This window comes from Onychomys torridus, chromosome 2, assembly GCF_903995425.1.
Source record: "Onychomys torridus chromosome 2, mOncTor1.1, whole genome shotgun sequence".
NCBI classification, from domain to species: Eukaryota; Metazoa; Chordata; class Mammalia; order Rodentia; family Cricetidae; genus Onychomys; species Onychomys torridus.
The window spans coordinates 133,966,402-133,981,514 of NC_050444.1; the positions used below are offsets into that span (position 1 = coordinate 133,966,402).

The window sequence follows — 15,113 nt, forward strand, 5'->3', positions numbered from 1 at the left end:
TCACACTTTCACACAGATCACACAGATATGCAGCGAGGGGAATGACAATTTGCAGTACCCAGTAGCCAAAAGGTCACATGACACTTACTTTAGGAGAGGAGCTACTTGATGTCCTCTGAAAGCTTTGAAGTCAGAGGGAATGGAAGGTGGGGGTGGGGTTGTAAAAAGGCAGCAAGGGGGAGGGGTCTCCTAAAGCCAGCCTAAATGAAAACAGAAGGGTGGGGCCCTAGGCTGACAGGTTGGAGCCCTTGTAAGAAGATAACAGACACATGGGTGACACTGTCAAAAGGACGCAGAAGGTAGCCAGGACTTCCCAGCCTCCAGGACTGTAAGGAAGTAGATTTCCATTGTTTAAGCTACACAGCCAATGGTACTGAATGACAGTACCCCAAGCTAAGTTATATTTTCTTTATTGTGTTGCCCAGGCACAGGAGCTCAGTGTGGGTGTGTGAAGCAGGAAGTTGGATGTCTTCCTCCAAGACTCTCTGCCTGTTCCTTTGAGGCAGGGTCTCTCACTGAATGGCAAGTTGGCTGGCCAGTGATCTCTGTCCCCCAGTGCTGAGGTTTCAGACACACGCAGTCACGTCTAACTTTTTTTTCTTCCGAGACAGGGTTTTTCTGTGTAGCTTTGGTGCCTTTCCTAGATCTCACTCTGTAGACCAGGCTGGCCTCGAACTCACAGAGATCTGCCTGTCTCTGCCTCTCAGTACTGGGATTAAGGTGTGCACCACCACCATCCTGCTTTTTTTTTTTTCTCTCCATGTCTAAATTTTTACACGGTGCTGGGGATTTGAACTCAGGTCCTCATGTTTGCATAGCAAGTGCTCTTACCTACTGAGCTGTCTCCCCAAGGCCAGAATTTGCTTTAAAATAGAAACAAATGGTCACATGAAATCCCTAAACTAGAAAAACAAGAAGAAAATGCCACCCTGAACTCGATACCTCATTATCCACTCTCAAGGACTTCTGAATAGTAACAAAAGCAGACGCCAGCTGCTGTAGCTTCTCTTGATCTTCTGACAAGTCACTGTCAAATACTTTAATATTTTCTTGGTTCATTTTCAATATCTGGAAAAAGCATTTTGCATAATTCACTTTGTACTATTATACAATAGCTGTTACTTGAAAAATCTAATAGCAATAACCTTCTTAACTGCATGTTAAAATCACGTGTGGGATATAGAGACTTAGGAAAACTAGTTCGTAGGACACATTTTTCTCTGCAAGCCAGTTGATACAACTGCTACATGGAGTGAGCCTTGTCCTGCCTCCAGCACAGTCACCATGACAGGGGCAATACGTGGTTTTGAAGGCATTTTATAAATGTTAGTCATGCAGTAAATACTTTTAAATTTTATTATTTATTTAGTGGGAGGGAGAATACACTCATAATATTTGTCAGAGGGCAATTCCTGAGAGTTAGTTTTTCTCTTTCCACTATGTGGGTCCCAGGAATCGAACTCAGGTTGTCAGGTTTGGCAGCAAGCACCTTTACCCTCTAAGCCAAAGGTTCTCAACCTGTGGGTCGACCCCCAAAGGGGGTCATGAACGACCCTTTCACAAGGGTGACCAGAGACCATCCTGCATATCAGATTTTATGATTTGATATTTTATATATTTACATTGAGAATCGTAACAGCAGTAAAACTACAGTATGAAGTGGCAATGAACAATTTTATGGTTGGGGGTCACCACAACATGAGGAGATGTATTATCAGCATTAGGAAGGTTGAGAACCACCACTCTAAGCCATTTTCCCAGGCCTCAAAAGTAAGATATTGACAGAATCGTCCCAAATGAAACACTGGTGATAACTGGGGTAATAATTGTAATGGGTGCCATCTGCTCAGGGTCTATCATGCATCAGACACTTTGGTGAGGGCTCTATATGGATTATCTCACGGTTTCTGAAGGATCACTATGGGATAGGAACGTAACTATCATCACATTCCCCACCCCCCCCCCCCATAGGACAGATGTTATGTCATTTAGGTCATACAGCTAATGCTGACTTTCAAGTCCACATTTCATAAGTGCTGACTTTTAATTTCTATTCTATACAGCCACACCCATGTACACTTTCTGTTGTGTATAAAGCCTACTAGGGAATCTGCCTAAAATCAAAATGTGCCTTCGTGAGTACAGAGTGAGAACCCCATGGAAAGAACAGGCGGTCAAGGGCAAACACATCTGGTAGGGCGGAGCCCGCCTGTGTTTTAGCACCAGTGGTGTGAGAGCTGGTCATTTCGTCATTCTTAGCCTCAGTTTCCCTGATGAAAACCAAGGACAACAGTGCCTGGACATAGATGGACACTCTGCTCAGAGACAACGCGCTGCATTGTTCTCAGCTCTCACCCATCTAAGGTGAAGCAGAAAGTTCAGTCATCCTGATGGTTCCCACAAGCCTCGCTAACTTCTCTGTGGAAGTCTTCTGTAAACTCTTCATCAGAATGAGCTGGAGATGGACCATCCCCAGAGCTGCACTTCCTCTCTTTGCCTGTCTGCAATGTTGTGTGCATTCCTATGTGGTTTGCCTCACGTGTATTAAGAAATATAACTGAGCCAGGCAGTGGTGGCGCACGCCTTTAATCTCAGCACTCGAGAGGCAGAGGCAGGCAGATCTCTGTGAGTTCAAGGCCAACCTGGTCTATGAAGTGAGATCCAGGACAGCTAGAGCTGTTACACAGAGAAACCTGTCTCAAAAGACCAAGAAGGAAAGAAAGAAAGAAAGAAAGAAAGAAAGAAAGAAAGAAAGAAGGAAGGAAGGAAGGAAGGAAGGAAGGAAGGAAGGAAGGAAGGAAGGAAGGAAGGAAAGAAATATAACCGAAGAATTATCTTTTCAAGCAGGGTATGAGAGCTGGAAGCAGGGGGATGCAAGGGTAGCCTTGGCTGCATGGTAAGTTTGTAGCCAGGCTGGCTGTATGAAACCTGTCTCAAAGCAGAGTATTGCCTTCTATTTTCATTTCTTACCTCATTAAAATCCTGTACTTTACTTGCCTCTTGGTCTTTCATACTGGTGTCTCCTCAGTCTTCCTACGTTACTGATAACTCGGGCTCCCAGATGGAAATCTCAATCCAAATAAATCACCAGGTTAAATACGCGAAAGCATTACTAAAATACCCTTAAAATAAGCTATATTTGTTCAAGTGAATATTAAATTTTTATTGTTATTGTGTGTGTGTGTGTGTGTGTGTGCACATGGTGTGTAAGGGCATACTCATGCAATGGTACACATGTGGAGGTCAGAGAACAACTTTTATGGAGTTTTTCTCCTACCTTTTTGTGGTTCCAGAGGTTGAACTCAGGTCTCCAAGTTTGTACAGCAAGCACCTTTACTCACCGATCCATCTTGCCAGACCCCAAAATAGGCTACATTTCATTTCTTTTAAAAGATATATTTATTCTTGTTTTAAGTGTATGAGTGTTTGCCTTTATGTGTGTATATGCACCACATGAATGCAATGACGTTGGCAGCCAGAAGAGGGCATCAGATCTCCTGGAACCCAAATTACAGATGGTTGTCAGGAGCCATTATCACGAGATATTACAGGCTGCAGGATTATGCAGTAGGGATTCAGCCATCATAAAGGTCAACCTATCAGAACCAAGGGTTCTGGTGGAGGACTAAGCCATCCCGCAGGGCTTGTTGGAGTTATTGCCTTTTGAATGAATTGGCTGTTTCTTGCTACAGACTTCTTGCTGCAGAAGCCATAGCTTATTCTCATATGCTACAAATAATTGTAATTTATTTCCGACAGTGTTTGATCATGTATTGGGCACAATTTCCCCTATCATTTGGGGTATACTGACGACATCCCCTACTATGTATGAAAGCAGTCACACAGTCAGAACCTGTTTCCCACAACCAGACCTTGTTCCTTTTCCAGTGTCAAGGTAGAGGTCTGCTTCCCTGCAGTTATCTTCACTGGCAGGCATTTGGTCAGTGTTAAGTGTCCAGACAAAAGAATCTCATATGAGACATTCTCAGACATAGAATTACAACATGTCTCAATTTGTTGATTCACAGCCTTTAGACAGATGGGGAACAAGTGTGCCCTGGGCTCACCCCGCCACCAGATAGGAAAGTGCTGCCCCAAGCTAACCTGGCACTAACAAACGTTTAACACTTCATACTTACTTTCACCTCGGTTTGTTAATTAGCTTATTATCTAACCACACTTAGGAATGTAGTATTACATTCCTAAGTACTACACGGATTCCCCTTTCTCCCCTCTTTGATTTCCCTAATTGATTTAAGGTCTCTCCCCCTCTCATTTGACCTGTTCCCTGTTAGAGTTCACTGAGGCTTTTACAAGTCCCTTTCTCCTTGAATCATAAAGAAAACCTGACCATCGTAGCTGCCTGGTGTAAACTTTTATTGACCTTTTATGACCCTGAAAGAATTCAAGCCTTGTGACCTTGCTTTGTCTAGATAATTGCTGATTGTATGTGTATAAAAACTGGAAACTTTTTTCAGACTTGGGTAGAATAAAGACAGAACAGCAGAGAGATCAGAGGCAGAGAATAAAGAGACATGGATAGAAAGAGCATGTTGTGAGTAGATTCATTCCCCATCCCTCAGGTTAGTTCCTTCGCTGGTTGTAGCCCCCTTTGAACTCTGGGAGAAAGCCTTTGAGGCCGGCACTTAAAGACTTCCCATAGGTTGTGAGTTGCTGTGTGAGAGCTGGGAACTGAGCCTGGGTTCTCTGCAAAAGGAGTCAATGCAGCTGAGCTGTCGGCTCTCCAGCCCCCAGCGACATTCCTTAGGTATTTTTCTCTGAGACAAACCTCAGGAAATGTCTTCCAACAAGTTTTATTTACCTTCTTTCTCGGGTTAGATCTACTGTTCATTTTAATTATGGGTGGACTTACTGCTTTGGGCTTTTGCTGTCTGGCAGTGAGCCAAAAGGAACCAACATTAGAAAACATCTGCAACTCTAAAACATCCTGTCGTGTTAATCAAGTTACTATTTACAGTCCTTGCATTCAAGGTCCAGAAAACAGGAATAGCCTTCTCAAACTGATGAGCTAGAAAGGGGAAGGGATGCTACTTTAAAAAATGGATGCAAAGACTCCTCCAGGGTGAGTTAGATTCCTCCTGACAGTAGTTGGAAAAAATGTCAAGAATTGTGTCAACTTACAGCATGGCCTGAAGAGGAGGAAGAATAGATTTTTCCCCAAAGCATCTTCTCCCTCGCCATTACTCAGCATCCGCCCTAGTAAACACTTTTGCGTGTCCCCATAAGACATTCAACACTCAAGGCAGGCATTCCTTAGCCCCACTCACATGGCGTCCGATGCTTTAATATAAAACAGGAAGACTCTTAGAACTAAGACCGCCGGGTGGTGGTGGCGCACACCTGTAATCCCAGCACTCAGGAGGCAGAGCCAGGCGGATCTCTGTGAGTTCGAGACCAGCCTGATCTACAGAGCTAGTCCAGGACAGGCTCCAAAGCTACAGAGAAACCCTGTCTCGAAAAACAAACAAACAAACAAACAAACAAAAAAAACAACAAAAAGAACTAAGACCGCCCTACATTGTCCTACTATTAGAGTGTCATCCTGAACAAGAACGCCAAGAGACACGCTAACATGGACAGGGGAAAGATCAGGAGGCCTCAACCCCAGACAAAGAACTCCAGGCAACTAAGGACGGCTGAGAGCAAGAGAAAGTCTGCCCCAGAGTCACCAATTGGCTATCCAGTACCAAGTGGTCAGTCCTGAAAACACACATATACCGGTAACATGATACAAACCAAGTAGGTTGTATTTATATATTTAAGAATCTGTGTGTGTGTGTGTGTGTGTAGCAACAATTTAAAAGAGGCCTTGAATTTGAAAGAAAGCATGGTAGAGGGGGTGTACATGGGAGGCTTTGGAGGGAGAAAAAGGAGGAAATGATATAATTATAACCCCAAACAATCATTTAAAATAAAAAAAAAAAACTGCAAGCAAAAAAAAAAGAGAAAAGAATGTCATGTATTTTAACTTTTTTTTTTTGAGACAATATCACTGTATATCTGCCACTGTCTGATCGCACTATGTAGACCATGCTGGCTTTGCGCTCACAGAGAACTGCTTTGCTTGTCTGTGTGCCATCACAACTGGCTATTGTAAAGACAGATTTTTAAAAATGTTTAAGATACTTGGGCATATACCCAAGGAATGCTCAATCATACCACAAAGATACATGCTCAATTATGTTCATAGCAGCATTATTCGTAATAGCCAGAACCTGGAAACAACCTAGATGTCTGTCAACTGAAGAATGGATTAAGAAAATGTGGTTCATATACACAATGGAGTACTACTCAGCACAGAAAAACAATGACAGCATGAAATTTGCAGGCAAATGGATGGAACTAGAAAATATCATCCTGAGTGAGGTAACCCAGACCCAGAAGGACAAGCATGATTTGTACTCACCCATAAGTGGATACTAGATATAAAGCAAAGAATAATCAGACTGCAACCCACAGAACCAGGGAGGCTACATAGCAGGGGGGACCCTAGGATGACTGTGGCTTATAATAAGTTTTGGTTTTACTCAATCACTGGGCAAGCGTAGGTGAAACATTTCACTATTAGGGTAAGAATTTGTACTGTATCAAGCTGGTAACAGAAAAAAAAATTCCCACATCCAATTTCAGAAAAAATAAAACTATCGCTGGGCAGTGGTGGCGCATGCCTGTAATCCCAGCACTCGGGAGGCAGAGGCAGGCGGATCTCTGTGAGTTCGAGGCTAGCCTGGTCTACAGAGTTAGTCCAGGACAGGCTCCAAAGCTACAGAGAAACCCTGTCTTAAAAAAACCAAAAAAATAAAAATAAATAAAAAATAAAACTATCTATGATACATAAAAAATGTTTAAGATAGCCTTTTCAAATAATATATTTGAAAACTGAATAATAATTTATAATTTATACTTAATATATAGTAACACTGGCTGACATAGCTTATTTTATATTTGAAAAATAATATATTTGAAAGCATTTGAATGTATTTTACAAATATGTGTGTAAAATGTACCATCACTTATGGCACACTGAATACAGTTATGCATCTGAGCAATTACATACTTCATGAGAACAGGGACCAAAGTTTGAAGGTGGAAATGGAAGCAAATGATGAACTCTCTGGTGTCTAATGGGAGCTCACCTCACCTGTCAGTCAGCAAAAAAAAAGGAAAGCCAGTGACTTGTTGCAGGTTGCTCCTTCACAAGGGCCAGTTGCCAAGGACATTGGGAAACAGTTTAACAGCTCAGAACACAGCACTGTGGGTGTTCTGTCTGGGAGGCGGGGCTCACGCAGCGCTCCTGACTGTAGACTGACAAGTAGGGCCCTGCTGCTGTCCTCTCAGTCACGGATGGCTACGGCATTATAGAGGATGATGAATCACTGCCCACTCACCTCTCAGTGGAGGGGTTTCTGTACACATCACTGGGCATGCTACGATGTTAGGTTAGACGTAATTCCCTATAAAATCTCTATAAATCTCCACGAGAGTTGGTACTGTGTAGAAAATGAACTCTAGGACAAGATAAGCCTCTCTCAACTGGCCAATTCTTGTTTTGGTCAAATCCCCTAAAGCTCTCAAAAATATGCAGATATACTTATCTGCTTTGAGGACGTCTGTTCCAAGGTCATGTGAGCCACTCTTTGTGAGAGTCTCGGACTCATCATGGCTCGATAAACATTTAAAACACCACACACACTGTTATCCTTGATGGATAGCTTGAATTTCTCCTTTACAAAAGCCATTCCATGTTTCTACTTTGTGTCTAGGGGTAGAGTTTGTGCATGCCATCATCTGTGGAGGTCAGAGGGGAACTTGTGGGAATCAGTTCTCTCCTTCCACCAAGTATGTCTTCATGCAGACAGACAGTGACAGTCATCTACTTACTGATGAGCCTCATGGCATTTAGAAATGCTATCATGTTTTTAGGCGTCTTAAGAAAAGGAAGTGACTTTCTTTTAAAAACCAAAGAATGACCTGCACATTTTTATTTTCAAGAAAATTCTCCAGGGAAAACCTGCTGCAGGGCACCCAGAAAGTGAAGGCTTGGTGACAGGTGTGGCCCTGGAGCAGGAACAGGTGCTTTGCTTGAGAGATGCAGGGGCAAAACCCCGGGCTCTGAGGTCAGGCGGAGCTGTGACACCATGGTTTTTTTGTTTGTTTCTTTTTTGGTTTTTTGAGACAGGGTTTCTCTATGTAACAGCCCTAGCTGTCCTTGAACTAGCTCTGTGGACCAGGCTGGCCCCAAACTCACAGAAATCTGCCTGTCTCTGCCTTCCAAGTACTGGGATTAAAGACGTGCGCCACCACTGCCTGGTGGACACCACAGTTTTTACAGTTATGAATTTGTGGCCTTGGGTCCTTCAGCCAGGTGAACAATTGCTGCCTCCTAGGATCTCTGTGAGCATTTTGTGAGTTTTGCCAACTGAGCACGGTAGTGCACAGCTGTATCCCAGCTTTTGGGAGACTCTGGCAGGAGGGTAGCAAATTTGGGGTCAGCTTCGGCTACAGAGAGAGATCTTGTCTCAAACAGCAATATAACAGGACAAAACAAAACAAAACAAAATCCATGATTTATGGCAAATCACCAGTACTCACTACAACATTGTAGATTCCCAAATATTAGCTTGCACATGTATTAAGAAGGGCTTCCTAATGAAATATAACCAACAGATTTTACACACACACACACACACACACACACACTCACAGAGACAGACAGACAGACAGACAGACAGAGTCTTCCTTCTTTTTTTTTTTCCATTCACTCCCTCAGTTGATTGGATGAGGCCTACCCATACATGGTTGGCACGCTTCCCTCAGTCTGCAGATTCAAATGTTAACCTATTTTGTGAAGGTTCTCAGACACACCCAGGGGTATCTGAAGCCCATTCAGGTTGACATTAAATGAACCTGGCATTATCTTTTTATTTCCTCTTGTCAGAAAATACAATAAGCAGTGGCCAGCAAAGACTGCCCACCTGCAGGCTGAGCACCCATGACAGTGATGGAGGGCACCAGGTCAAGGTGGAGAAAACGGGCTCATGGGAAACAACTGTGCTGACCTGCTCACCACAGCACTCAGCTCACTCGGTTCCTCAGCTCAGAGCTATCCTGGGGTTAATAGCTATTGGTAACTCATCATGTGGCTGCCCACCTTAGTTTAGGCAATTGTAGCCTTTTCTTTGTAAAGGAACTTGGGAGGCAAAAAAATCCTTTTCCAGTTACCACCCTCCTTCAGGAACTGCCTTAAAGAGTCCTTTAACTCACACAGATCACTGTTCACTGATAATGTTTGATGGGTCTCACTATGTGACAGACACCTATAATCCCAGCACTCAGGGAGCAGAAGCAGGAGGCTAAATTCAAGGCTAGCCTGGCCTACCTAGTAAGTTCCAGGTCAGCCTGGGCTAGAGAGACACTCTGCCTCCCTCGTCTCTATATATTATATACTATTATCTATATAGTTAGTAATCTGTGTAATTATAGGCTATATCTATTAATTGCCCAAAGAAGAATATTTATTTGCAATGATCTTTGTAAGTGTGCTCCAGCATGTGGGTGCAGTGTATCTTGTCATTTTATAAGTACATATCTATTTCAAGTTTCAATAAGGAAAGGAAATCTGGTTTACACCATAGTCTAGAATATGACTGGTACACAGATCTACTCAAACCAGACTCGTGAGGCTCAATGCTGAGTACTGAGGACACTGAGATGGCTTCTGAGCATCTTTTACAGTAAGACAGATAAAGAAGGTCACAGGATACTGGACACAGAGGGAGGCAGGTTAGGCAGGTGTAGCTAAGGGTCTTCTCCCAGATCAAGAATTCTATGATACAGAGGGCCGCTTCAAGGGCTACCTGAGCAAGATGAGGCCTCCTTGTCCCTGGGGTTTCCCCCACAGGTTATGATTGTGGCAGAACTCTTGGCTAGCTGAGGCTGCCTCAGTTACAACCGAGTCTGAGCCCCGTCCTGCCCTGTCATCTGCTAGAAGGGATGTGCACCTGCACTAGATCTGAAGGCCCCACCCGCCTGTACCTGCTCTTCATAGATCTGTCACCTGTGCTTCCTCAACAACTCCTGGGATTTTAAGTTCATCTCGGGACCTGCCTCCTAGATTAGCCTGCCTCCTATGGATGATGGAATGGATACTGCCATCACGGTCACCACCAGAGACAAAAGAAAACGACTGTATCAGAAATGAAATCATTTTTGGGGTGCAGAGGTGTTAAGAGCACATGTTGCTCTTCCAGAGCATGTGGGTCCAGTTCCCAGCTATCTGCCCGGTGGCTCACAACCATCAGGAACTCCAGTTCCAGCAGATCCAATGCTCTCTTCTGACTTCTGTTGGCACCAGACACTCATGTGGTGCACATACAAACATACACAAAAAAATTTATACATCTAAACAGAAATGAAGTGAAAGCATTTCAGCCATTACTACCAGAGAAGCCTTGAGGAAAACCCTTTGGGCTTGGGAAGCAACCTAGAGTGACCACTCTCCTTCCATGGCCTGATGAATTTATTCTCCATTTCACCTTCACATGGAAGAACAGAGAAAATGGGGCAGAAAGATCAGATACAAAATATTATTATCCACCTGTCGGTAGTGGCACACACCTTTAATCCCAGCACTTGAGAGTCGGAGGCAGAGCCACGGAGCGGGGGGGGGGAAACACAGATTTTATCATGGACAATAGCCATAGCTCTCACATACTTTGTGGAAACTGTCAGGCCACAGGAATAAAGACTCACACTCTCCCAGGCAGAAGCGTCCCACTGGTCTGCTTCCTGTGGCTGTGACCAAACACTGAGCAAACATATCAAGGGAAGGAAGGATTCATTTAGCTTACGGGTTCCAGTCTGTCATGGAAGGAAACCAAGGCAGGAACTCAAGCATGAACCTGGAGGCAGGAACTGGAGCCTTGGCCATAGAGGAACACTGCTCACTGGCTAGCTGTGCCTGGCTACCTCAGCCTGTTTTCTCATACATCCATGATCACCTACGGGGGTGGCACTGCCTACAGTGGGCTGGGACCTCTCACATCAATCACTAATCAAGGACATGCCCCCCAACCGACTTGTCCACAGGCCAGTCTGGTAGAGGAAAGTCTTCAACTGAGGGTCCCTCTTCCCAGATTATTGTGTGAAGTTGACGAAACCCAAGCAGTGCAGGTTTTATTTGCCTAAATGTTTATACTTCTTCTATTATGAAATTAATATTTTATGATTGTCCTCTGTTTCTTGTTCCCTTTTAAAACATTTTTTAAGATTAAGTATGTGTAAGAGTTGTACATTGCAAGATGCAAAACACGGCAGAGAAGACTGACATCAGGAGACGCCGCCTCCAGAGTTTCAAGGACTCAACATTGTTAAAACGTAAGGTCTCCTCATGCTTAGGTGAACAGTGCATGCCTTCGAACCCCTCACAGGTGTTTGTGTCAAAACTGAACGTGGAAATAGTGAAGACCTGGATTAACCCATATAACTTGGAAAAAAGCCCAAAGTCGGAGCTGTGGTGATTTCTAGTTTAAGACTTACAATAAAGCTACAGCATGTAACTGTTCTAAAAAACAGTCACAAAGATGGGTGGGACAGAGAGTCCAGCCGTAGACCCAAACAACTGATTTGTTTGTTCGTTTGTTTATTTTTGTGTTTGTTTCTGGAGACAGAGTTTCTCTGTGTAGCCCTGGCTGTTCTGAAACTCACTCTGTAGACCAGGCTGGTCTCAAACTTGGAGTTCCACCTGTATCTGCCTCTGGAGTGCTGGGATTAAAGGCATGTGCCATCATTGCCTGTTTTTTTTTTTTTTGTTTTTGTTTTTTGTTTTTGTTTTTTTTTTGTTTTTTGTTTTTTGTTTTTGTTTGTTTGTTTTTTTTTTCCCCTGAGACAGGGTTTCTCTGTAGCTTTGCACCTTTTTTCCTGGAACTCACTTGGTAGCTCAGGCTGGCCTTGAACTCACAGAGATCCACTTGGCTCTGCCTCCCAAGTGCTGGGATTAAAGGTATGTGCTACCACTGCCCGGCTTTTTAAAATTTTTTAATTTTAAGTGTATGGGTGCTCTGCCTGCATGCACGACTGTGCACCACATGCCCTCAGTGCCTGAAGAAGTCAGAAGAGGGCAGCAGAATCCCTGGGATTGGAGTTACAGGAGGTTGTGAGCGGCCATGTGGATGTTGGGAATTGTACCTAGGATCACTGGAAGAGCAGCCAGTGTTCTTAACCACTGGACCATCTCTCCAACCCATACAATTGATTTTTGACAAAAGTGACAATGTAATTCAAGAAAGAAAGTTATTTTCAGCAACTGCTTCTGGGAAAACTAGACGCACTTTAGGGAATGAACAAGCCTTAACCATAATCACTGCATAAACAAAAAATTATCTTTAACAGATCATAAACCTAAATGTGTATGCTAGAACTATAGGACATTTATTGGAAAGGATAAGAATCACTTTGTGACCTCACAGCAGACAAAAATAATGTAGACACGCTGGATCCCATCATAAAATTGTAAAACTCTTATAGTCGACCTTTATCTAATTGTTTAAACTTCTACTCTTCATGAAACCCTGGTGAGAAAACAGAGGTGAGGCTGGAGAGATCACCAGGACTAAAATGTGAATCCCAGCACCTGTGTAACAAGTTAGAAGTTCCACACACGCCTGTAACCAGCTCCTGGGGGAACAGGGGCAGAAGCATCACTGGGGCTTGCTGGCTTTTAGCCTAGCGGAGAAAACAGGAGATCTGCGTTCAGGAAGAGACCCTGCCTCAAAAGAATATCTATGTTCAGGGAGAGACCCTGCTTCAAAGGAGTAGGCAGAGGTGATACTTAAGACACCTGGCCTCCATGCTTGCAGGGGCATGTACATCTATGGCAGACAAGTGTGTGCATACACTCACACAGATATAATTAATTAATTATATAATCCTGTTTTCTCTGCTAGGCTGAAAGCTAGCAAGCCCCAGTGATGCAAATGCCCCTGTTCCTCCAGGAGATGGGATTACAGGCGTGTGTGGATATATTAATTAATTAATTCTTTAAAAAAAAAAAAAAAGAAAATGGGGGCTAGCTCGATGGTTCAAAGCACTTGTGCTGAGCATTGGTGGCACACATTTTTAATCCCTGACCTCAGGAGGCAGAGGCAGTCTGATCGCCAAGTTTGAGGCTGGCAAGTTCCAGGAAGGCCAAGGATATACACAGAAACCCTATCTTGGAAAAAAAGAAACAAACAAACAAAAGAGCATTTGCTGCTCTTGCAAAGGACCTAGTTCAGTTCCTTTTAATTCCATTGTGTGTGGTAATGTCCCACATTTCCTTTCAAATTTGTCAACTGACACAGGTTGTTTCTACCCTTGGGATGTTGTAAATAATGCTGCTATGAACTTGAAGGTAGAAATGCACATCTGAGTCCTTGCTTTTAATTTATACCTGGAAGCGCCATTACCAGAGCACATTAATGCTATGGTTAGTGCTCTGAGGGTTTCCATACTGTCTCCAACAGTGGCTATCACACCGCTGGAGGTATATCACCACAAGCATGGTGTCTTAGGGTTCCTATTGATATGATAAAATACTATGACCAAAAGTAACTTAGGGAGGAAAGGGTTTATTTTGCTTAAACTTCCAGGTAACATTGACGGAAGTCATAGTAAGAACTCAAGGCAGGAATTTGCAGGCAGGAGCTGATACAGAAGCCATGGTGGGGTGCTGCTTACTGGCTTGCCTCCCATGGCTTGTTCAGCCTGCTTTCTTATAGCACCCAGAACCACCAGCCCAGGACTGGCACTGCCCATAGTGAACTGGGCCCTCCCATATCAATTATCAATCAAGGAAATGTACCACAGGCTTGCCTGTACATCAACTGGGTGAGAGCACTTTCTAAATTGGGGTTCCATCTTCCAAAATGACTCTAGGTTGACATACAACCAGTCAGCACAAGTAGCAATGCACAGTGCTCTCTTTTCTTTTCTTTTTTTTTTTTCCGGAGCTGAGGATCGAACCCAAGGCCTTGTGCTTGCTAGGCAAGCACTCTACCACTGAGCTAAATCCCCAACCCCTCTAATTCTTCTAGTCTCAACAACATATCATTCCTTGTTGTCTTAATAAGAATTATCCCAATGGGTTTTGTTTTGTTTTGTTTTGGTTTTTTGAGACAGGGTTTCTCTGTGTAGCTTTGAGCCTTTCCTGGAACTCACTCTGTAGCCCAGGCTGGTCTCAAACTCACAGAGATCTGCCTGCTTCTGCCTCCCGAGTGCTGGGATTAAAGGCGTGCACCACCACAGCCCATCCCAATGGGTTTTTGTTGTGGAATATTTGTTTACACTGTGTGAAGATGTGTCACTGTGATTGGTTTAAAAAAGAGCTGAATGGCCAATAGCTAGGCAGGAGAGAATAGGCGGGACTTCCAGGCAAAGAGAGGAACTCAAGATAAATCTAGGTGTTTGAGAATCGGACATACAGTACAGAGGAGAGGTAACCAAGCCAAGTGGCAGGATGTAGATGAATAGAAACAGGTTAATTTAAGTTATAAAAGCTGGTTGAGGCCGGGCGGTGGTGGCACATGCCTTTATTCCCAGCATTCGGGAGGCAGAGCCAGGCGGATCTTTGTGAGTTCAAGGCCAGCCTGGACTACAGAGGGAGTTCCAGGAAAGGCACAAAACTACACAGAGAAACCCTGTCTCAAAAAAAAAAAAAAAAAGAGTAATGTTTTTATTTGGTGACTGTGTTAAATGGAGAGATGGCTCAGTAGTTAAGAGCACCTGCTGCTCTGCAGAGGACCGGCATTCAGTTCTGAGTACCCACATGGCAGTTTATAATGATCTTTATACAGTGGATCTGACGCCTCCTTCTGGCCTCCTCGGTTACTACTTGTATATGATCCACAGCCATACATACAGGCAAAACATCCATACATATAAAAACAACAAAATAAGCAAACAAACCTGGCATTTATACAACAGCAGTGATGCTGCTGTTCGGAACAAGGACTTAAAATGGAACATAAGCACTGCGGGTTAAAGCACACTGGGTGACAACACACCACCTCTGTACCTTGACGTGTAACAATTGTTAGAACTAGTTCTCCTAAAGG

General features: G+C 43.7%; 1 protein-coding gene across 4 annotated transcripts in view; it reads right to left on the reverse strand.

Annotated features, from left to right (window-relative positions):
* Ccdc30 (coiled-coil domain containing 30) overlaps positions 1–15,113 on the reverse strand; it is a 96,642-nt gene that overhangs the window by 61,277 nt on the left and 20,252 nt on the right. The window contains exons 1-2 of one of the 4 annotated variants that reach the window (XM_036179621.1): positions 2,971–3,012; positions 943–1,068 (exon numbers count right to left, since the gene is read on the reverse strand). The exons of the other annotated variants lie outside the window; for them this stretch is intronic. Of the exons in view, the coding sequence (XP_036035514.1) occupies positions 943–1,068; positions 2,971–3,012 (168 nt within the window). Of the gene's footprint in view, positions 1–942; positions 1,069–2,970; positions 3,013–15,113 lie in introns of those variants that run through there. 4 annotated transcript variants of the gene reach the window in all.